This window comes from Cydia fagiglandana, chromosome 2 (genome assembly GCF_963556715.1).
Source record: "Cydia fagiglandana chromosome 2, ilCydFagi1.1, whole genome shotgun sequence".
Lineage (NCBI taxonomy): Eukaryota > Metazoa > Arthropoda > Insecta > Lepidoptera > Tortricidae > Cydia > Cydia fagiglandana.
In genome coordinates, this window is record NC_085933.1 from 8,898,752 (window position 1) to 8,923,664 (window position 24,913).

The 24,913-nt window shown below is 36.5% G+C and overlaps 2 protein-coding genes across 4 annotated transcripts; one reads left to right on the forward strand and one right to left on the reverse strand.

Moving 5' to 3' along the window:
- Window positions 1-11,746: 11,746 nt before the first annotated feature.
- On the forward strand, window positions 11,747-18,673 carry LOC134675319 (transcription elongation factor B polypeptide 3). The gene is made up of 10 exons (XM_063533528.1): window positions 11,747-11,921; window positions 12,167-12,365; window positions 12,545-12,705; window positions 13,316-14,402; window positions 14,778-14,881; window positions 15,653-15,828; window positions 16,565-16,653; window positions 16,945-17,144; window positions 17,784-17,933; window positions 18,468-18,673. The coding sequence occupies exons 1-10, from the start codon at window positions 11,850-11,852 to the stop codon at window positions 18,663-18,665; spliced, it is 2,436 nt and encodes an 811-aa protein (XP_063389598.1). The 5' UTR covers window positions 11,747-11,849; the 3' UTR covers window positions 18,666-18,673.
- Window positions 18,674-20,718: 2,045 nt separating this feature from the next.
- LOC134675436 (F-box/LRR-repeat protein 7-like) lies at window positions 20,719-24,800 on the reverse strand. 3 transcript variants are annotated; one of them, XR_010099743.1, is made up of 3 exons: window positions 24,573-24,800; window positions 23,381-24,496; window positions 20,719-23,340 (listed from the first exon to the last, which is right to left on the reverse strand). XR_010099743.1 is itself a non-coding variant. In XM_063533716.1 (2 exons), the coding sequence occupies exon 2, from the start codon at window positions 24,470-24,472 to the stop codon at window positions 23,435-23,437; it is 1,038 nt and encodes a 345-aa protein (XP_063389786.1). In that variant the 5' UTR covers window positions 24,473-24,496; window positions 24,618-24,800; the 3' UTR covers window positions 20,719-23,434. The 3 variants fall into 3 exon arrangements, 2 of the variants coding, with proteins under 2 accessions (XP_063389786.1, XP_063389776.1); XM_063533716.1 differs by having other exon boundaries at window positions 20,719-24,496; window positions 24,618-24,800; XM_063533706.1 differs by having other exon boundaries at window positions 20,719-24,496.
- Window positions 24,801-24,913: the final 113 nt, after the last annotated feature.

Below are 24,913 nucleotides of genomic sequence, written 5' to 3' on the forward strand. Positions count from 1 at the left end.
AGTGCAAATGTAATGTTGATAGGAGGCTATTCACGGACGCGTTGTCATCGGTGATTTATGCTCTTGGAGGCTGCGCTGTGCTGTGGGTCAGCAGGGCGAGGGGTGCGCCCGACGGCGTACCACGGACCTTTGCGAGAGAGGAATTGCAAATATTTCAATATTAATTTACAAAGAATTACTTTATAGACTTATTAAAACGACAAGTAAATTTAATTAGTACCTATTCATACGTTGTTTTTAGGGTTCCATAGTCAACTAGAAACTTTTTATATTTTTTTTATGATCACCTAATTATGTACTTTGTGTGGAGATTGAGACGTGACACCTCGGTTATTTTTTATTTAATTCACAAAGCGTCCCATTTTTATATTTACTTAAGTATGTGTATATATCACTTAGTGAAATATAAGAACATAACAATAAAAAATATTGATAACCAAATCACCGTTTAAAGAACGCCAAAGTGCGTTCGTATTGCCCGAATGCGCTGGTGCTCACGTGCTACACGCGCACCGCACGCGAGCAATCACGCGCGTATCTTTTCTTTAGGTTGCGCACATTTCGAGACGGCTATATTACATATAGTTTCTATATACCTACTACCTACATAGAAAATACACTAGGACAAACATTAAATTAGCAGACCTATTCAACGTTAAGTGACTTCTGTTGCACATAATTAACTCGCATTTGGGTGAATGGGGTTTAGAAACCCATGGTAAGGAACCCATAGCCGGAGGCCGCGCCTTTGACCCTCACAAACGACTACCTAGCTTCCCTCCGCACTTTGTTTGCGCACCGCCGCCGCGCCCACCCTCTGTAATTTCGCTAAACTAACCTAGTCTAACCTTGCTCTCTGAACTCTGTCTAACGCTTTTCGCAAATACCACACCGCTCCGCACCTACGTAGATAGTTACAGTGGAAACTAAATATCAGTTAGTTTTAAAGTAGGTACCTAATTAGTATTCCGACTTAGTAATAGTACAGAATGAGTATTCCGATGAAACATTGATTGCGCTAAGTAGGTACATACTTAAATGAGTAACGAAGCACAGACAGAATAAGGAAATACCTACGAAGAGATTCAATTTTATGACTACATAAAGAGCGTTCAGGCTGTCGGTAATGTCTTCATCGAACGCAGTCAACGTCGGGATAGGCGCCTTCCCACGCAGCGCCCGCGCTCCTCCGACACCAACGACACGACCATGTAATGTGGCTCTTATATCCTAGCTAAGGTTGCGACACATGTGTTTCTTACAAGATATCCGAAAATTTTCGGGCGAGTGACTTAAGGCCCAGTAGGTTCATGTTCTTTTTTCACTCTCACTGTGAAAGTGCTCAATAAAGTAATAAAATAGTACATTACTACAGAGGCCGGGACGAAAGGGGTTGCCGGCCGAAGACATATAGACGGCCGAGCGAAGCGAGGCTGGATAGGTCTGAGCGCGGGCAACCCCATTTCCCGCCGAGGTATGTATAGTGCTTTTCTCAAACATGCAATGAAATAAATAAAATAAAAAATCCACGAAACCCAAGTTTTATATAGAAAAAACTAAAAGTAAACTACACCCAAAATATAACCAACACGTACCTATAATCATTATCACGCGTATGTTTTACACGAGTCGTGTATTTTTACTACCCGTATATTTTCATGTATCTTTGATTTTTTCGCCTTGTATCCGCCTGACTGTCGTTTTCGTCACATAAGTTTACATAGTCTTTCATGTTGATATCATGTTTCAGATACATCGTTGCTTTGTGCATCGAGTAAATAAGTATAATTTCCACAGTGTTCGCGAATTTGTAGTTACATTCATTTAAAATATGCCACAAAACTGTTTCTAATAAACTGTACGCCATTCTTCTTAGTTTCTCAAATAATAAAATTGCCATAACCAACCATATACATACTTCGTCTTTGACTTGGCGGCAGAGGCAGCAAGTTATTTAAAATAAATTTTGCTTACGCTGCCAATTCCAACACCTACGATTACAATTAATATTCATTTCATTATTTCGTCGGAACTCATATTAAAGTAAAAAATCAACAACGCACCATAAATCCAATAAAACAGAATGACAATTTTTCAACTTTGCCTCCATAACAATTTAAAAAAAATAACTACGCGTGTTTGAGTAGACCTTTTTACCGTTAACGTTTAGATGAAATATTTTAAATGTTTTTATTTGTGTAGTTAAATTTATAATTTAAAATTATGGAATTTGGTTAATAATGTATTATTTATTAAATTCATGTTGATTTTATACAAATAAAACGGCAAATTATAGCTAACATTGATTTTTGTTTTTTTTTTTATAGGCGTAGTGGCAGAGTGTCATTACGAACCATAAAGCAAATACTGCCTCTAGTTTTTTTTTAATGGATGAATGCCACGATGCTATGTCACAAATATCTGTGAAATGAAAATTAAAAAAGAGGACTTTGCCGGCCTAGGCCTGCAAGATTTGTATGAAATTCCGTTAACGACCTTTTGTCCTAGCCGCACCTGAAACGTCATACTTCGCAGCCTATTATAAGGAACATAACATCAATATTTCATTGCATGTTTGAGAAAAAACTATATACTTAATCGCGAAGTTCCCTCAAGCATAATATTGCATTTTAAGCAAATATATAATTACCATATTATGTATTAATTTTTGTGTAATATTTATTTAAAAAAATCAAAGTTAAAATACACTTAATAAAAGGAGGAGTAGAATATTCATTGCATTACATACTTAATACCTACTTATTATTCTCATTTTCTCTTATTAAATCACGTAAGCAAATAGAAATTTCAACGTTCATTACACAGCAAACGCCGCATCTTGGAATGAAGGCAATTTGTCTCTATAGTTACTTTGAAAACTCCTAAATATCTAGGAAATCATACTTACCTGCTTAAGGTTACTTTTAATTTAACCTTTTAAGACTTACTGGGTAAGATAGTTTTAATTTTTTATTACCTTATCTCATTAAATCCTATATGTTGTTTATTTTTATTACTCTAGGGATAAGTATTTATGTAAGTACCTACTTAGAGATTGAACTGGCTATAGTTTCTGTTACAAACATATAAATATTACTTTTTTACTAATGTCTATCCGTGTGTCCTTTAGTCTGTCCGTCCGCCCGCCCGTCAACCAGTTCTTATGCCACAGCCATTTCACTCGAAAACTATACCCAAGGTATATTGTAAGGAAGTAGGTATTTTATGATATATAAAATTTAATTAATAAAAATACCGTAAACATATATCTTATCAATTATTTCTTAAATTAAGCCTACCTATCCAAAAGCGACTTGGAGGAACTGTCATACGGATCATCCACCTCTCTTTCGACGAGTCAAGTATTTCAAGTAACTATAATTAAAATAGGGATGGGCTGCCGATTATCAGCCAAAAGATGGCGTCAGTGTGCACGAATTGTGGATTTTCACCATTTCTCCCAAAATACAAAGTTTCAAAAGATGTGTTGATATGGGCGAAAACTATAAAAAAATACTAAGTACATCCAAATCGAAACATGTTTAACTCAACAGTGTCTCATTTCGTTATTATCGGAATCCAACTGCAAAATATTGCCATATAGGTTTGTACCTAGCTAAATAGTATAGACCACGTGCAGACAGTACCTTTAGGTAGAGTCTGTGCGGAAAGAGAAGAGTCGTGGGATTTGAGGGCGCGCCAGTGCTATTTTATGGTTTTTGCTATGCTGACAACACTGGTCACGTGATTATAGTACGACACTAAAGGTCATGATACTTGAATCCCTTTTGTTCCGGTTTTTTACCACGGCTTACTAAACGGAGCCTGGTGGTGGTGTCGGCTCGTCAACTCAATCCTCTGATTTAGCGCAGGTACTAGTTTTCTTTTTAAAACACACTTGTTTTTATATTTCAGATACTAAAAAGTGACTGCGATTGACAAAACTGCTAAAACTAGTTAAGAATCTGCCCAATACAACTGTAATTTTAGTACCAAACAAGATAGAGTCTCATTTATGTACTGCCTAATCTGTGCAGTCCAACAGTTATTAAAACCGGGTAGATCGGGTAGAAATTGGGCAATAGAACTGTAATTTTATCTGGGATATATTTCACCCATTGTAAACTTGACTTGTAATGTATGTGTACATTATTAATAATAAATATGAATATGAATAAAAATAGTACATAAGTAGGTAGGCCTTATTGGGATATGTCCGGTTCTCTCATCTCACGATATTTTACTTCGCCGAAAAGTCACTGCTAAATATGAAATAATAATTTCGTAACTAACAGAACCTACAAATAAAGAAATATTTGATTAGAAAAAGTTTTATTCAGAACCTAGTAAACGAACTTACAAATAAAGAAATATTTTATTAGAAAAAGTTTCATTCTTTGTAATCGAAGTCTGAATTAAAATATTCAACGTCACTTATGTTTGAGCTAGCTTCAAAACAACCAGGGACACTCATAGAACTATCTTCATCTGAACTGGATGTGCTTGAATCCGGCACGTACCTAGATTACGAATTATTGCGTATCACCTACTTAGCGGTCTTTTATTCGAGATATCGTAGGTACTTTTGCACAATCCTGAAAAAGAAATTACATAGAAATATGCATAAAATGGCAAGTATTAAGACTATTTCTAAGTTATTTTAAAGATCATGAATGACCTGCATATTTATGAAAATTAATATATTTTGAATATGTTTTGAATGAATATACTTACCGATTATGTACCGGAGACAAGTTACTTAGGGGGCTTATTAAATAGGTAATTATTTAATATTAAATACAACATCAATACCCGCGAATAGCGGAAACACGTTCCGCGACTTTTTGTAAGTCGATGGTCGGCTTTTAGCCGTTTTCTTCCCGCTGACAAAACCGAACAATGTTAAATATAATTTTCCTTGTGGTTTTATGTACGGTTTTATCGTGTTTTGAAAATATTTTATACATAAAACTTGCGGTTTTTGTTAATAAAAATATACATTGACAGAAGTTTGTTTACTTTTTACAAGACAGGTGTCAAAGGTTTGATTGCCATATAAAATTTAAAATGTTAGTTCCCGTTTCTGCCACGACTCTTCTCTTTCCGCACAGACTCTAGGTATATTATGTAGGTACTTATTCTTGTTTAAAAAAATAAAATATAAACTACATACATATTACAAAATCCAAACCGGAGGTAACCGAGACCTCCGTGACACACTCCTCTCATTAGCGGCCTTCACACTTGTTTGTTTCTGAAGTGCCTATTTATACACAGTTCTAAATTATAGGTGGCCAGTGCGCACGCGCTACCCTGCCAATCAGGATATGAGGTCCGCGCAGGAAGTGAGGCTGTATAACCGGATCGTACCCTTGCTATTCTGGCTATTTGTGCCTTGGAGGATATAGCCATACGGAAAAAACTTATCTGTAATTTTTGTACAAAACTGCCGATTTTTGTGGGGGAGGAGCACTCAAACTAAAAAAAGCGTTTTGAGGAATTAATTCCCAGCAAGCTAGAAATCATTTAAAAAACCTGAATTTCGTCCTAAATGCGTATAATCCGAATTTCCTTCATCCCAGGAGGTGTGGATAAATTTTGGGGCCTTGGAAGATACATTTTACATTCGATTGACAAAACCACTCGACGTAGAAGGAACCCACCATCATTACAATGTCACTACCAGCAATAAGGTTGTTGTGGAGACGCTGGTGTAAAAAAAATCGGATCATAACACGATTTTACCAAAAAAAGAAACTCAAAGTGGCGACCATTTTTTTACTCCTGGAATGGAGCAAACTCGGATAGCATAAAGATAGTCATATTTTTTTAATAATTATTTTTTGGTCTCATTAATATTTGTACCTACTTACAAAATTTGAAATTCGTCACTTTCATAGTTTAGGAAGAAATAAATAAAACAGTTTCGAGGTTAATCGGGTGTTTTTCACTCGGTGTTTTTTACCCCAGGGGGTAACAGAGGGATGAAACTTTGTGCAGGGTATTACCTACCTAAGGGTAGTACCTTCTCAAAAGGCATCGTTTGGTTATAGTTTCGACCCAAAAACGCTGGGGGCAATTTTTTAAAGGCTATCCTGCTATACCCTTTAAAACCAAATGAAGGTATTAAGACGATTTCCATCTTGCTGGGAAATAATTCCTGGCAAAAATCTAATTTGACTGGCGTACACGTCAAATGTATTCGCAACGTAAAAATAGCCATGTCAGATAAACGTCAGTCCATACAACGTGTATGACCACTGGCCGCCAGGGGAAAATATTCGACAGGGGAACGCCTGTTAATGGCTACTCCGTTTGGTTATATCCTCCAAGATCGGTGCATACTAGCACGTAGCCGAGGAGTAGGTACCTAAACATCGCATAGCTTTAAATGAAACTGGATAAAAAAATGACAATCGATCGATTGAGTAAAATTCCAACCATTATCCAAAAGTTCTTAAAATTCCTAACTTAAAAAAATTATTTCATCCTAGACCAGTAAAAAAATGCACTCAGAACTTGGAGCTGATAAATTGCGCCTCTCCAATTTATTTTACAAACCTTTGCTGCTGGCTCCAGTACTAGGTGCATCACAAACAGACTCTTTGAACATTTCATGAAGTGCTAAGCAGAGTCGTTAATCTGAACATGCAGTCGTTAATGTGAACATGCCAGCCAGTTTTACGACAAATAAAAAGGATTCATCTTACTAGAACATCAAAACGAGTTAGAGAGAAATGCTTTACATAGGCCATAAATGGTAGAGTTTAGGTCTGTTGAGTGTTGAAGGTATTTAAGTAATCTAATCATGTTAGAACCAGGTGTATTTTAATACATCTTGTCAATGGAACAGGAAAGTAATCACTTGCAGGTAACTTTATCTATCTATACGCTTTTGTCGCAGTTGGAAATCATCAGTAAGTATACATTTCATTGGAATCGTTTGTATTGCTTTCTGATTGCAGAAACGGGTCCCATAACGACTTGTAGCATCATACAGCTATACCGTTGTTGGCGCGGCAACGCAATGGGGCCTTGTCCCTTTGTCTCTATTACAGTTGGCTCCGACAATCGCCCTTATCTACACGTGTATCTCGTGTTAGTATCACTCTATATGGAGTCCGCAGAGTATTATCACATCAGCTTGTTCGGGCGGTCGCACGGTAAGGTCTGCCATTTGCATACAAGTAAATATCTCGATCTGGCGGCGCAGCGCGAGCAGATTACCGCCAACGCTTCCGCACTGTATTGAATTCGGTACCAACGGTCCCACTCCCATTGCCAGTTCGCGTTTACTTGTTAGTGTGATCCCGGTGATAACAATCTTGCGGCGAACACTGAACATTGCAGATCCAGGAACAGCTGTGTTGTGTGCAATTGTACGGTCACATTCGGTTATATTATATATATTTTATTTACGTGGGTGGCTTGCAGACTGCCAGTGTGAATGTAAGTAAATGGTTATCGTTCAGAAATATAAATAAATATATACCTATTTATTGATAGATCTTTCGAAACTAAAGGATGAGTTACGCTAGACCGGGCCGTGCCTGGGCCAAGGCGGCCGACATGTCATTTTCTATGACGGTTGATCGGTGATCAAGTGGTGCTTTCCATAGAAAACGACGAGGAGATAGATTGATAAGAAAACGATACAATTTCAAGTTAAAATGCTTGATGAACTGTATATTTATATTAATTACCTGTTGAAACTGTAAAATAGCAGCGTGAATTTTACAAGCTTATTTTTATTAACTTATATGTAAGTACCTATGTCTACGGTTTCTGATGAAGTTGAAAATTTGCATACATACATGCAGCCATCGTTATTAGTCTGAGCATGCAGCTATTTCGTTCCGCTGTGTAGCGTTTATCGATATATAATCTGATTAAAAATCGACTTTTCACATCCCTAAAAACGCACATACACGTTTTTACACAGCTTGAAACAAGGCCCCAACGCTGTCTGTTCTCTTTGACGGCGCAGCAACTAGTAGTATAATTTCTCTCTTCTTGCTCTTTTAAAAATGCCGTTTATCAAAAAAGGACAACTATACTGTTGACAAGATGGACTTCAAATCCAGGTGTCCCCTTTTTAGGTAGACCCAGGTTGTATATGTGTGCGTAAAAACGTATATGTGTGCTCTTTTAGGGATGTGAAAAGTCGATTTTAATCATGTTGTATATCGATAAACGCTACACAGCGGCACGCAATAGCGATTAATTGAAGCTTCAATATCTTCGTTAAACATAAACATAGCTGAAATGCTAATGGATAATGAATATATTATAAATAATAAAATAATTCAATTATTGCGGAACACATATTTTAGTAGGTATTTATGTATTTTAATTAAATATCTGAACTTTCCCTTGGTTCCTTGCTGGGGCGTGACTATAAAATTGTGATTTGATAACCACAATAAAGAATAAAAGCATTTTGTTCATTTTAGGTATCGTTAAACCTTTGAAGAAAAATTAAAATTGCAAGACATGTCGATAGTTTATCGATATGACTTTATCGACATGGCTACAGCAAGGTGGCCCACCTTGCTAATCGTACATTGTTAATTAGTGTAGTAAATAAAGGTAGTGGACCCCGCAGTAATTCCTCAGCCAGAAAAAGCTTTACAGTATGATAAAGTATCAATAAATAAAAAGTATTGTATAAATTTCCAAAGAATAATAATAATAGTATTTAAGTAAATACCTAAAGTCTTAAATCGTTAATATCTTTTTACGGAAAATTGCTCCGTTTAAACTTTCTTCTCCGGACATGTTCATGTAACGTATTGCAACAATATATGAAATATCAAAAAAAAATCCCTGCAGAAATACCAATATTAACAAAATATAATTTTTTGGCGTGGCTTGGACCGGAAAATTGCTCAGTCTAATTTTTTCACTGGAATGCCATTTTATTGCCGATTTATACATACAAATTGAAAATCTAAAAAATTTACCATGTAACTATACTTTTTTTCAGAAATTGCCTTTTTACTCGCTGTGGAAAATTTCTCTATCCATTTTATTTATTGAATTAAGTTCACAGTTTTCTTTCCATTCAACTATAAAAACATCCAAAAAAATAACGAGCGTATTCAAAACTAAACATATCGGGAGCAGTGTATAGGGAGCGGGGTGTACAAGGGATGACAGTTCTTTTGGATATTTTGGATTTAAGTATATACGTGACTACTTAGTATATATTTAAATTGAAATCAGGTTGAGAAATTTTCCACTCTCAGTTTTTTATAGTTCTAAAATACATAAACTTGGGTATGCATTTTTTTTTTGATTTTCTTACCCACTACGCCAAATTATATTCTAAGATCATATAAGAAGGAAAAAATGGCAGAGCAATTTTCCGATGAAAATGAGCGCCAAAAAAGGAATTATCGTAAAAAAAATATTCTCGTGTTTGACAAAAGTTTTAGATTTTTTTCTAGTATCACATACTGATACAAATAACTTATTTGGTAAAATAATTTTGGAAGGAGGAATTACTCGGTTCAATATATAAACAGATTTGTATTTTTACGTATAAATACCTAACTTAGGAGTGGTTTTTTTTTGGATATTTATATGTTAGTTTCGGCTCATACTATACAATAACCAAGCAAAATTTCATCGACTGAGAAATTAATGCATGGGTCTCCATACAACAACTTGCTTCGTTTACTACACTAAATCGTACACTGAACAAAAGTGGTCCCAGTGACAGAGGGCCTACCGCGAACCACGTTCGACGTGTTGCCTTTCTGTCGCACTTGTAAATTCGTACGTAAGTGTGACAGGGAGGCAACACGTCGACAGTGGTTCGCGGTAGGCCCTCAGCTCGCTTGGAAGGTATCTCTAACCAACCGAAACCACCGAAATCACCGAAACCACCAAAATGGCGATGGCGACACTTTGATTTGAAGTTGGTCGTCTTGTATGGTTGTCCCACTCCCATAGTTGTCCGTTTTTGACAAATGGCATTTTTAAAATAGCGAAGAGAGGAAAGAGATAAGACAACGTTGTATGGAGTGTAGAAGTAATCTCTACCTTCTAGTACAGTCATTATAGATTTTGACCCGTGAATAATTAGTTCTTGGATTTTTTTTTCGTAGGTCCCTCGGGGGGGTCACTGGGAGTGTAAATTCAAAAAGTAGGCTGAATCAGGCTCCTGCGTATATTCGAAAAATGGTTTTTTTCCAAAAAAAACGGTTTTTCTTCAATAACTCGGCCATTTTTGATTTTACAGTAAAACCGTAAGGACAAAAATTGTAGGAAATTTGATTCTCTACAAGTTAGTCCAGTCATTATATCCAAAAAACCGACCCTTCCCGTGAATAATCAGTTCTTGGATTTTTTTTTCGTACGTCCCTCGGGGGAATCACTGGGAGTGTAAATTCAAAAAGTAGACTGAATCAGGGTCCTGTGTATATTAGAAAAACGGTTTTTCTTGAATAACTCGGTCGTTTTTGATTTTACAGTAAAACCATGAGGACAAAAATTTTGAAAATTTGATCCCCTACAAGTTTGTTTCCCTTCATTTATGCCGTAAAGCGTGGAACATAGGAGATAATGATAATATTTCGAATTTGTCGCGTTTTTCAGGTTTAATTTCTAAAATATCGATTTTGGGGGAAAAAAGGTGGGAACCAAAATTGTTCATAATTTGATTCTCTACAAGTTTAGTCCTCTTCATTTATGTCGTAAAGTTGAAAATAAACGAGATGTTGAAAATATTTTAAATTTGTCGCTTTTTTCAAATTTTATTTCCAAACTATCGATCCTAGAAGAAAAATTGTGAGGACTAAACTTGTAGAGAATCAAATTTTCTAAAATTTTTGTCCTCACGGTTTTACTGTAAAATCAAAAATGACCGAGTTATTCAAGAAAAACCGTTTTTCGAATATACACAGGACCCTGATTCAGTCTACTTTTTGAATTTACACTCCCAGTGATTCCCCCGAGGGACGTACGAAAAAAAATCCAAGAACTGATTATTCACGGGAAGGGACGGTTTTTTGGATATAATGACTGGACTAACTTGTAGAGAATCAAATTTCCTATACTTTTTGTCCTTACGGTTTTACTGTAAAATCAAAAATGGCCGAGTTATTGAAGAAAAACCGTTTTTTTGGAAAAAAAAACCATTTTTCGAATATACGCAGGAGCCTGATTCAGCCTACTTTTTGAATTTACACTCCCAGTGACCCCCCCGAGGGACCTACGAAAAAAAAATCCAAGAACTAATTATTCACGGGTAGGGTCGGTTTTTTGGATATAATGACTGTACTATTCCATAAACGTTGGACGTTTCCTTTATTTGAAAAAAAAAATATCGCCATCTATATAACTAAACGTTAAACTTTTTTTTTATTATGGCTACACTTTATTTCTTCAGAACATCTTAAAAGTCTCGTATCCAGGGCATGAAACAAACAAAAAAACATCTAATAGAACAGATTATTTATGGCCGGATGAGTCCGGTCCACACTCGTGCGCGAATCGCGGCGCGAAGCCGCGAACGCTCGCGTTATGAAGTCGATTTCGAATCAAAGAGTAGTATAATAATATATATATGCTGTGCTTTATATAATAGCGATTTTCAAAAAAAAAATCTCGCTTCGTGTATCCCGGCCATAATACTAGAATCCGAAACCACATTAATTAATGTAAAAAAATTAAAGGTCTTGTCTATTGTCCTCCGACGTCAGCGACGTCAGTCGGCTTGACAATTCATTTCATTTAACGTTCATGTGTGTGTGACAAAAATGGTGTCCTTTTACCAGCTGTCGTTCATTTTGTATTGATAAAAATCAACACTATTGTTGACTAATTATTTCTTATATTACGCTATGGCATCTGTACTCGATTTAGTAAAACATTATCAACATGCCATAGAAAAATATCCAAACGATGAGCAGAAAGTGAGTGGCAACTGAGTATGCGTTTACAGGCTATCCTTTCCTATTTTTTTGAAAAATAAGGAAAATCCCAGTCTTCATACTGCGTAGTTATATTTTCACTTACGTCGGTTTTAACTAATATGACCTATACCGACGTAAAAAGGGCAAGCATTGAACCATTTAACAATGTTATTCCTGTATCGCGAGATTAAGTACGTAATATGGCAGTTGGACACGTAGCTTAGGGTGAGTTTTTGATTGTTCAGGTTCTGAAGTCGATCGACAAACTGTTCGGGCTGGGAGTGACGGTGCAGCACCTGCAGGAGACGGGCGTGGGTCGCACCGTGAACGCGCTACGCAAGGATCCGGGCACTGTGGGCCAGGCCGCGCGAGCTCTCGTCAACAAATGGAAATGTATGGTCGCATCTGAGGAAAGCGACCAGGAAGCCGATCAAAACAATGACAGTGAGCTCTCAAGATCCTAGCTGCATGCTTGTGTTTATTTTTCTATTTTAGATAGTATATATTTTCATAGTAACTATTTAAATTTAGTTGTCAATATTGTTATGTGTGCAGCCTGATGTTAAATACACTTTGTGTGTGTGAAAATTATTTTAATAATGAGCTTAATTATCCTGTATCAGCCACTAACTACAATGGGCATGGAAATGGAAAAGATTCTGATGACAGTGCTAGTCGGTCTAGAAGTAGGCACAATGATGACTCGGAAAGATCATATAAATCTGACGGATCCCAGATAAATGGAAATACAAGTGGAACCAAGAGGAAATATCACAGCAGTGAGGTTAGCATTATTTCTTATTACATTTTACCAGAGCCTTATTGCCTAATTAACTTGTATTAATGATGTATGTAGGCCCTCACATTTAAAGCATTTTGCAAATTGTTAAAGATTACTATTGTGCTAAACATTTTGTAGAATGTCCATCATGTATTACAAAAAAGGTATAAATAGGACAGAGTGCAAGGAAACAAGTTTATTTGCATAAGCACACTATACAACATAAGTTGAACATAATATTGCATTTGTCTACCATAAATAAGGATGCCAATTGTGTACAATTGTCTATTGTACAGTCAACGGTAAAAATATGGGTGTAGACAACTTACTCAAAAATATGTCCCATAGTTCTTAATTCACTGACATAAGAGTTATGGGACATATTTTTGAAATGATTTGTACACCCATATTTTTACCGTTGACTGTACATTATAACAACAGTCTATAATGTTTTTGCTCGCAGACAACAGAGAGGGTAATAAGAATCTTTGTAAAGTATGTACTAAAAACTATGCATCATTTTTCAATGCATCAACAGTTTCTTTTTTAATTATTTATGTGATTCCAATCCTAAACAGCTTTTTATTTTAGTTCATGTTTTGTAATCTTGTAGGAAGAAGATTATAGCACTAAAAAGTCCAAATATTCAAGCTCCAGTGAGAGTAATAGCCAGAAAAGACCAGTTAAAGTCAAGCAGGAACCATCGGAAAGTGATGATCATCATGACTCGGAAGATTCACAGAGCTCAGACAGTGAGAGTGAGATGTCTGATTCCTCAAGCGATGATAGAAATCATAGGAATACTAATCAAAAAATAAAAATAGAACCTTCTGAAAACCACAGATCTGCATCAACAAATCATTCTTTGCACAACCATAATGTGGAACCTAAAAAAGAAACATCCTCATCAAAAAAGTTATCTGATAATGAGAGACATTCTAAAAGTCATAGTTCGGACTCAAGAAATCCATCTAGCAAAACCTCGTCTAGTGAGAAGGCTCAGAGCTCACATAAACATACTAAATCCATGGACAAGGAAAGTAGTTCAGAGAAGAAACACAAATCTGATCATAGTGCTGAAAAAGATAAGAAAAGAGAAGACAGCAATTCGTCTAGTAAACATAAGACTTCCTCTGAAAAACATAGGAGTTCTTCTGAAAAGCATAGTCATTCTTCTGAAAAACAAAGAAGTTCCTCTGAAAGCCACAAGTCCAGCTCACAAAAAGAGAAGTCTGATAGAAGTAAAGAAAAACATGACAAGAATGAGAAGCGTGAAAATAAATCTGAAAAACACTCCAGCCAGTCTCATAAATCAGACAAAGAAAAACATAACTCAAGAAAGAGTTCTTCTGATAAAGAAATGCAAAAACACAAGTCAAGAGAAAGTAGTAGTAGTTCTAAGGAAAAGCATAGTTTGTCTAGCACTGAAAAAAGTAAAGATAGGAGTAGTTCTTCTAAAGAAAAATCAAGTCATAGCCATAAGAGTGAGAAAAAGTCATCACATGAGAGTAAATCCAAGAATGACAGCAAAGATAAAAACAAGGTTGATGACAGGAGTAGTGAGAAAAAGTCTAAACATAATTCAAGTTCCTCTTCATCTCACAAAAGTGAGAAGTCAAGCAGTAAAGTGGCTGTACCAAAGACAAAACCACAAACAAACAATATTGTGGATAGTGATGATGGTATTGATTGTGGATCAGGTAATCAATTTTTTTTATAAGATTATATCATTTAGTGCCCTATATTGTACCTTGGCCTACACATTGGAACATTTATCCCATTGTTTTAATATTGTCAGATTTATTGATAGTGGAAGAAGTGTAATGTCAAATATCAACTTTTAACTTTATACCCGAGTTATCACATGATGTGTGGGGCCATTCAGCATTATCTACTTCAGCTGTCAAACTTGAGGAACTGATTTTTCTTAGATATTATTATTTTCTTCTATTCATTACTCATTAGTATTAGATATTAGTTATGGACAGTTTCATCAACCATTATAAATATTTAGTTCCGAAAATTTGTTAATATAATTTATCTTTCTATCTTAAAAACTGTTATTAAATTTAAAGGTGCCAGTTTTGCTGAAGCCCTGGGCATGGCTAGTCCTGTGAAGCCAAAAAAGAAATCAGTTTCTTTAAAAGAAATGTCTTCACCCAACACATTCAATAATGATGTAAGTACGCGTTTTAACTTAAGCCGCCCCCCCCTCCCTCATCCAGCGTCTTTCGAGCGTCGGCGTCTGGTCAGCGCTATGGAAAATGACGTCGCTGTTGCGTCGACGTTGCGTCGAGCAGCGGCCATAGAATTGTAGACGCCGACGCTCGAAAGACGCCAGATGTGGGGGGGCCCTAACTCATACAGTTAATTTAGTTTAAATATTTTATTAGCATAACTACAAATAAAAAAATCGGGGTAAGGTTGAATTCGAGAAAAAAATAAATGTCTTGCTATCATTCTGGCTTACTAAACAATTACTACACATCATCAACTACTACTAAGTAGGTACTAATAAATAATAATAGGGTATTATACTGTATTTAAAATAAATTATTTTACAGCACCAAATAAATAAAGCACCAGAGAATTATTAGATAAACACAAATTGGAGTTATTTTTAAACACAAGTTCTTTTTAATAAATCGGATAGAAATATAAAAAGTATGCGAGTTGACCGTGAGGTCACGATGTAATGTTTCATATAAATTCCATATTAGCAAATCGTTTTGATTGTTCTAAAAAAAGTAACTGATTTGACTAGTAGGAAAATACCCTCTTGCACGCAATCCCCAGACGGCCTGAGCGAGGCGTAACAACGCTAAGAGGATGATGAACAGTCAGCTGAAGATTTAGTTGGCCCACCTGCTTACAAACTTCTATAGCAAGCGGACCAGCTAAATTTGTATTTAAATTTCATAAGTTTCACGTTAAATCCGTGTTTCGACAGCTAAGCCCAGCGGCGTTGCTCGCGCCGAGCGCGAAGCTAGCGCCGCTGCCGGCGCTGGAGATCTCCGCGCTGCCCGAGATCTCGCCCAACTACCGGCCGCGCCCGCCCCCCCGCCTCATGCCGCACTTCACCGACGAACACGCCATGAGCCAAGTCATATCTTCAAAGAACCAAAGGTGATTATTTAGTGCATAGATTTTTAAATCAAATCACTGACCGAAATGTACCTTTTTCAGGTTGTCTGAAATCTCTTGTTCGTTTTTTGGGCATTGAATGCATTGATTAACATTTTAGTGCAACAACGCCTCAGGATCAGGAGCGCCATCTGCTTTGGTTTTTAGTTTTTAGGGTTCCGTACCTCAACAGAAAAAAACGGAACCCTTATAGGATCACTCGTGCGTCTGTCTGTCTGTCCGTCTGTCACAGCACATTTTCTCGGAAACTACTGGACCAATTAAGTTGAAATTTGGTACACATATGTGAAATAGTGACCCAAAGATGGACATATTTTTTATAATATTAAAATACATACAAAAAAAGCCAAAAACTGACCATGACCCCCCTCCCTCCTTTATCTCCGAAACTACTGGGTCTAAAATTTTGAAAATATACACAAAATAGTTCTTTACCTAGATGACAGGAAACCTATTAGAAATGTGCAGTCAAGCGTGAGTCGGACTTAAGTACGGAACCGTAATAGAAACGCGAGTCTGACTCGCACTTGGCCGGTTCTTTTTTCTCGTCTCTAATAGCCACCCCCGTAGCTGTGCTTAATCATGGCACATGTCTCCTATTCTGACTGACACAAGAGTATTCTTCAATATGGTGACGGAGGAAAGCGCGGAATTGATATGTCTTCAAAACCATGTAGTCAATATACTTTTGCGTCTTAACCGTTATGTTTGTTTACAGAACTAAAGTGTACTCCGGAAACAAAGTTATAGGAAAAATTCCCACACTTTACGAGCTCTGTGTCCATGTCCTCCAAGAGCACATAGATGGTGAGTACTTCTCAGTTGACGAATGATTCGTAAAAACTTGAAAACAATTATTTAATTAATTATATAGGTATTGCATCACCTGATCGACAATGACGTCCTCGCGAGGGTGCGAAAATAACTGGGCAATCAATAGTTTATTTTTAAGAACATGGTACAATATTGGTTGGGGTTAGGAGGTGAAAGTCAGCATACTCTGCCGAAAGTACACTGTGGCTCTGAACTTATGTTAGTAATTAGCGAGTTTTGGTTGTCAATGTTGTCATCTGTCAATTTTTTATCGTGTGTTCCCAGCACTCGAGTTCACCGGAGGCGTGCCATACGAGATACTGAAGCCCATCGTCGACAAAGCCACACCGCAGCAGCTGTTCATGCTGGAGTACCACAACCCCTACCTCACCGAGGACACCGACCATTTGTGGAAGGCTTTCTGCGAGAAACACTTCCGTAACAAGAAAAGACAAGAGATGGAAGCGTGGAGAGAGATGTACATGGTCTGTATGATACAATTGATACAACTTGAAATTGTTCTTGCTTTCATGCATTTCCATGTTGTTCCGAATCCGGCGGTTCCATGCCAGGTCGGCCCTGTCGTCTTTTAATGTCGTCCAACATCTGGCTCGTGGCTTACCGACATTTCGGCTTCACATTCGGGAACTCCATAAAATGAACTACAGCCCTATCAGTCGTCATCCATGTTACCTAGATGTTACCAAAGCATTATTATTAGTAGGAAAGCTTTTTTAATAGCTATAAGTGTCCCACTGCTGGGCATAGGCCTCCTCTTTCTTTCCCGCCATTTGGTCCTATCCAATGCACACTCGCCAGAAAATGTCTAAGGCCTAAAAAAATCGTACCTGAATTTGAGAGCTGAAGAAGATGTCGCTGTTAGGCGAAAGTAATACTAGTCTGGCAAATAAGAGTAGAATGCAAAATAGTATACTCATGTCTCTTTTTGGAATAATTGCATAAACAAAGATATTTTAAGTTTTTAGTCCGTAGCGGCAACATACTTGCCATCATACTTAAAACAAAAACGCATCTCTATTGTAAGAATTACGGTTCGAAATCGAATGACTAGAAAGGAATGTCAAATGGTTAAAGTGTTAACTGACGTCCAATTTGCTTTACAGAGATGTCAAGAGGAGCAGGAAGATAAACTCAAGTCTCTAACCGCCAATATCAGAATGACTCAAGAAGCCAAGAAGGCGCCCATCAAGCAAACTAAGATGGCGTACGTGGATTCCGTAGTGAAACCGCCGCGCAATATTGCTAGGAAACAGGTATATTTGAAATCTAATATATGTGTTTTGCTTATAAAGTAATAGATAAACTTCTTAACTCGCGGGCGCTGTTGCTCCCGTGCTAAGCCTACTTTAATAAATATTGCTTTTACAGATTAAGCGTAATAAAAAGAAATTGTTTGCTGCTAATGTTTTTTAAATTATTACTTGGATATTTCTAATTTGAACGGAACGAGGTTTGTTCCATCCGTTTGGGTTTTATTAATGAAACTGGTAAACAATAAAAGTTATCGTTAAGTAGAATTGAAAATAATATTAGGAACAATTTAAGCTCAATCAAAATTGTGCTTAAACCATTTTTTTTACAACAAATGGATAATAATGATTTCTAACGTAGTACTCTTAACGTAACGGCATACCTACGGCATCTCCTACCTAGGGTTTTTCTTGTTTTAAAGCTGTTTAAAAAAGATATGCCCCGGGCTTCAGACTACGCTCGCGGGCATCCGGTCCGCGCATATTTAGTCCGGCAGTTCTGTAATATAGGTAACATTGTGCGTGTGTGGTGTGCAGGCGCAGCACGGCACGGCGTTCGCGGCGTCGGCGAGCCCGGCGGCGCGCGTGGCGGCGCTGGCGGCCGCGCCCAACGTGCTGCGCGGCGGCGCGCGCGCCGGCCCGGCGCCCGTGCTGCCGGCGGGCGCACAGCTCAAGCCCAAGAAGGCGCCGCTCATGGCCAAGGCGCTGCAGTTCATGCGCGGCCGCAAGCGATGAGCGCGCCCGCCCCCCGTCCGTGCGACTCATGCTCCCGCCCGGGGGCCGATCGACTTTTCTTTTGGCGCTTCGCCGCGGTTCGTTCTTAAAACTGTAATTTTGTAAGGTTCCTCTTCGGCGAAATATAGTAAAACCTCCTTAATACTGTGACTCTCATAATTTCCGATTTCGACCGGTTCCCACGGGAGCCGGTCGAATTATTGGTCACGACTTGTTTTAATATTACGCTTTCCCGCTTAAAACGCACATTTCGAGTGATCCCTCCGTAGTTCTCTTAGGCGGGTTGTACTATGTGTGGATCGATGGTATGTTTTGGAGCATATTATTTATAGACTTTCTCAGATGCGTGTTTAACAAGAAAAGTCGACCGTTCCGTAAACATTATGTCTATTTATTATAATTCTAAGTAAATTTCGAACTCTTTTTTTCCCTCGGCATTCATTTGTAAAAATCATTTGCATCACTGTGAACCAAAGATTCATTTATTGTATAGCATGTATAAAGATCTAAGACCAATTCGCGCTCCTAGCTTTACTACTGATGTAGATGAACTTTTCAGCCGCGTACATTATAGAGTAACTATGGTTTTCATAAGATTTAGTACCACCGAATATATAGCGCCGTACAATGGCCTCATCTTCGGCCGTCAAACTTAGGGCACGGTTTGTTCTTAGACTTTACACATCTTAAGGTGGTATTTGCGTCTCACATTTTGCTTAGTGAAAAGTGAGACGCAATGCACATTTGACAAGTGGAATACCACCCTTATACAACCAATGAAACTTTGCTATCAATTTTCTCCTTGCTGTGAACGAAAATGGCCTCTAATATAGAAGGATGCTATTTTCCCTCGAATCTAAAGCTACTCTTAAACTAGCCCACGGAGACCATACCGATTTAAAAAAAATATATGCAAGTATTTATGCAATTTAGACGCTCCACCTGTTTGCAGATTGTTGTACAAGAAACAATGCAACATAAAATATTTTTTTTGTTATTGGCAACTCTTTCCGTGACATCACCAATATACTGCGAAACGTTACATATATTTGAATTAAAAAAAAATTAAAGGGTAAATGTTGGCTCCGTCAGTCTGTTTCGAGTTAGCACTAGTTATCTTGTACGCGTCGAATTATTGTTCCTTAGTGAAACCAAAAATAAGCAGTGTACGTACAAGTTTTTTTTAAATTGAACAAGTAGGTACCTACCTTAAATTAAGGTAATTATTAATAGTTTTATTTTCTTCCGAACGATTATGTAATGTAAGCTTCATTTTTGGATTTGCTTGTCTCCATCCCCTATAGCGTCATTAATTAAGTAGATCAGTGCCCTGTTTATCAAAAGCTTGTAACTTGTAATATAAGTGGAAGTCCCTTTTTGACAGCTTTTGTTAGAAAGGGACTTCCACTTGTATTACAAGTTACAGGCATTTGATAAACAGGGCACAGGGACCCGTTTCTCAAAAGCTTGTAACTTGTAATACAAGTGGAAGTCACTTTCTAACAAAAGCTGTCAAAAAGTGACCTCCGCTTGCATTAAAAGTTAAAAACTTTTGAGAAACAGGCGCCTGACATAAAAATATTTCATTAAATAATGCATTTTAGTTATCCTTATCAATCTTGTGTATCTTAGCAACGGGTTCTTAAGGTTATGGCAGAGTCTAGTAAATAAAGGAGACTGACAACCCCTATCGAGAATCTTAGGCATTGAAGGCGGGGCCAAATATTATTATGCTAAAATAGAAAATGTAACTAGCGCCACCTACATTATTGAGGCACGCGAGCAACGCGGTGATGTATGAAGGGTCTTGAATATTTAGTAGTCTCTGGCCATGACAAGCAAACCTTATGGTAAGAAACTAAACCAGCATCTTTATTACCTATATTTATATTCTAAGGATTTTAAGTAGATATAACATTTTAAAAATGTTTTTGTGTTATTTTATTAGGACAAAAGGTTTGTCTTTGGTATAAAAATCAAATGGAATATCTAACTAAAACATAGGTACCAAATGAATAGGGTTGCTGTGATATGTTTTCAAGAAAACATAAAATGTTGTGATGTAGGCCCATATATTTGATTTATTATCAATGCTGCACATGGGGTATATAGACCTAACTATCTAATCACTGTTATGTTGGACATGAACTACAAGCAAAAAGTAGACAACAAATATCAGTAGTGATAATTAGTGGTAGATCGTTTTATCTGTAGACCCCATAACATTTATTGCAGGTAAGTAGGTATTTAAGGTAGTAAAATAAACTAAAACTCGTAGACAATTTCTGTCGGCCCAACTATAAGTCATCACAATTCTAATTTGTTGAATTCTATTATTAAATCCTAATTGATTTAAATACTACTTAGTTATATATAACCTAGTTACAACAGCAGTTACGAGAATTAATGTCATTGTAAATGTTGCATATTTGTATCAAACATGTGCCTAGCATGAAACTGTCTGTCTACTGTAAATATTTCAATATTTATGTAAATAATTTTATCTGATTGCGAACTTGTGTAACAATTGACAGTTAGAAATAGCACAGTTACCTAATAAACCTATTGGGCAAAGTAATGTTAAAAAACAGCTCCTGATATTTTATAAATGACCAAACATACCCATTGCCTTAAGTTGAGTTCTTTTTTTACATTTTAAAAATAATTGAAGATTATACATATTTAAGAAAAACATTTTCAATTTTATAGAACTGAGGCTTCTTTGGTTTTCTAATGCTATTTGCATACGTACTTACATGAGCCGTGCGATAATTGCATTTATACTTTTTAACTTCAATTGAATTACAAACAGTTGAGGATACTTCAATATTATACAGGGTGTTTGGTACATCGTTTGCCAAATTAAAACGGCAGATAGGTTGAGTCATTTGCTATCTTCTCAGGCCTATACATTTTTAATTTGGTGCAAAAAAAAATGTTCACTTCTATGACAGTTTTTCGTAAATTTCAAATTTTTACTTGCGTAGTAGTAAAAAAAACCATGGCCAATTTTGTTTTTCTAGGCCTGAGAAGATAGCAAATGACTCAAGCTATCTGCCGTTTTAATTTGGAAAACGATGTACCAAACACCCTGTATATATTTACTTTTAATTAGATATGAATAAATACCACTATTGTAATTCATGTTTAAGCGCCACTTGCACCATCCCACTAACCCGGGGTTAACCGGTTAAACCGTTAATCCAGTGTCAAATTGTACTGGTAACCATGGTAACTCCAGGTTTAACTGGTTAACCCCCGGGTTAGTGAGTGGAACAAGTGGCCCTTAGTGACATATATACGAAAACTTCTTTGGAACCAAGGGTGGTTGCAAAATTGTTGAAAATATTCCGCATTACAAACTGTCTTCTACATTGTATGTACATTGTACAGTCAACTACAAAGAGATGTAAGTATCCATTATTTTTTTCACTTTATTACAAAGCAGTTAGGTGAAAAAGTGGATACTTACATCTCTTTGTAGTCGACTCTACCATATCCCATTGATTTATGAAAATGCCATTATAAATTAAGGTAATTATACTAAATGAATTTGAATGCCATGCTTTCTCTTTACTACTGTTCCATTACAGCAAAAAAAATAATTAGTTTAGTTAAATTATTTTATTAATTATATAATATATATATAAATCTCCTAGATAGGTATAACAACAGCAGATGCTTACGACTGTAGCTACTTATTTTTTGAAACACAATTTCAGTTCTTTTAAAACTATGTGTCAGATGAGAAAAAGGCTATGATGATTAAACCACATTACGTTTTTACAGACTGCAAGAAAGTGACAGCCACAATAACAAACAATATAAAAGCTTAAAAGTTGGCTGCTGCTATTTATTTTCGTGTTTGTTTGTAGGTATCAATATGAGACATACCTACATGATCTAGAGTCTGTTCGGAAAGAGAATTAAGAGTCGTGGAACTCGACTCTTCTCTTTCCGCACAGACTACCCAATGACAGATCTTACAATATAATTGGATGTTCCGACTAGGCCATACTGCTGAGGTGTAATAATATTATGATCTTGAACGACATCTCACTCATTATGCATCTCTTTCTTCAGGTGTTCTTTTTAAAATAGCTAAAACTGCAATTCCAGCATGATGTCCTTTATGGTAATGTTTTGCACTATATCAGTTACCTAGATGGAACATCCAGTTTGAATGTAGGTTTGCTGTGTCCAACAATACAGTGACACTAAAGGCTTTGTCACTACCAGAGTTCGATCAATTTATCATAAAAATAAATATAGTATGGAACATGATACAATTTTTTTTACAATTTGAACTGCAATTTTTGAGTACTTATAATCTGGAAATTTTATAAAGATACTACATAATATGAGTTTAATAAATCTTGTCCTATATTGAGATATAAATGGTTTTTGATGGTTTTGCGATGATTTGACCGATCACTGGTCACTACAGCAGGGCAGTAGCGGTGCTTGGCTCTACAAACTACAGTCAACCATGCACCTTTATCCCATACAGTGCAAGCAGGACGAGAGCGTGATACTCGCGCGACGGTCTGTGCTACCGCCCCGCTGCATGATAAAGATTAGATTTGAAAAAAAAAATACAAAACAGGAAAAATACATAACTGATATGAGATGTGGATTATCTCCAATGCTGCCCCCTATAGTTCATGCACACTCCCTATTATTAAGTTAAGTGTTCCGTGAACAAAGTTTTGTACGGAACACTAAAAAACCTACATAAAAACAGTATATCTTACAATAGTATGCTTTTGTCAATATAGGACCACATCTATATTTCTAAATTTTGATTTTAGCTGCTTTTCATAATCAGTCATTACAATATGTGGACATTGGTACAAAGCCAGAAATTTAAGATTTTTATAATATTCCGAAATGATATCCACTATTACTGGTGTAATATTTTTTATCCTAGAAAGACTAAGACTTTCCAGCTTTATGAAAATGTTGCTGCCCAATGTTTTCAGTAGTGCTAATTCAGTAAAGTTAGTGTTATTCCATATTTGTAAATGTTGTATTGTCCTCAGGTTGGAAAGTGCTAACAAACCAACATCGGTAAGGTTCTCACATCTTATTATTGCCAGGTCCTTGAGAGCTGGACACTGTGCCAGCAGGGCGAGGCATTTATCATCCACTGCGTCACCTCCATATATGTGAAATGTGACCAGCATATTTTGTTTGGATATTATTAACTTTTTTATATAATCTACATCCATATCTTTAATTTTCTCTATCAATATATGACTTAAATGATCACAATTCAATAAAGTATCACAATTAAATGGGTTTAATCCAAAGTCTGATAGGGCTAAATAATTTAACTCCTTAAAGTAATCATATTTCACTATCAAGTCATCCTTGCTGGTCATCAGTAAAGAATTCCTTAAATTTAGTTTTTTAAGATTTGGCCATCTCAAAATATCCTCTTCAAATTCTTTTGTAACTCGGCACATCACTAATTCCAGTGAAGTAATATAGTCACAGTTAGCTGTAATGGATTTTATAGTGGCATAGCTGTATACATACTGCAATTTTAAGCAATATATATACTTGCCGTGGGTTGATATGATTTCCAGATTGCGCTCACTTACTTCACTTTGGCCAGGCTTCCCTGAATAAACAATGACAATATGTCTCCACAACGATGCATCTCGAGACAATTTTCTCCAACGCTTGCATACATTCTCACAGGTCAGTATTGATTCCAGTGGAAGGTTTTTAAAGATTAATATTATAATTTCATCCGGTAGATGCTCAATTAAGTCATAGTTGTTTTCGTCTCCAGACACCATCCTGCTGTGTTCCGACGATGTTAACTAAAACAAGTAAAAGATAAGTAAGATAACACAATATTTAGATTAGCACAATAATAAAATTTAACTATTTTCTCACATTAAATCATTTCAAGTAAGTAGTTTTATTTTGGTTGAATCGTACAGACAGCACAAGACAGTAAATCTTTTGCGCGTTGCGCGATCTCTTTGTTTAAACAGACAAGTCATTTGTTTGTCTAATTTTGGCCAAATGCGTAGAATACATGTATGAACTTTAATTTCTAAGTTATTTTGAGAAATTCTTTAATGATACGATTCACTCAAACGTCACAACAAAATAAACAAGTATAACTGATATAGTATAACTTTTTTTATCAATTAAACGTCAGAGTGTATGTGAAAGAGATGAACTTATACGGTTGCCGTTAATTAACAAGGGATGCAAATATGTAGCAAATT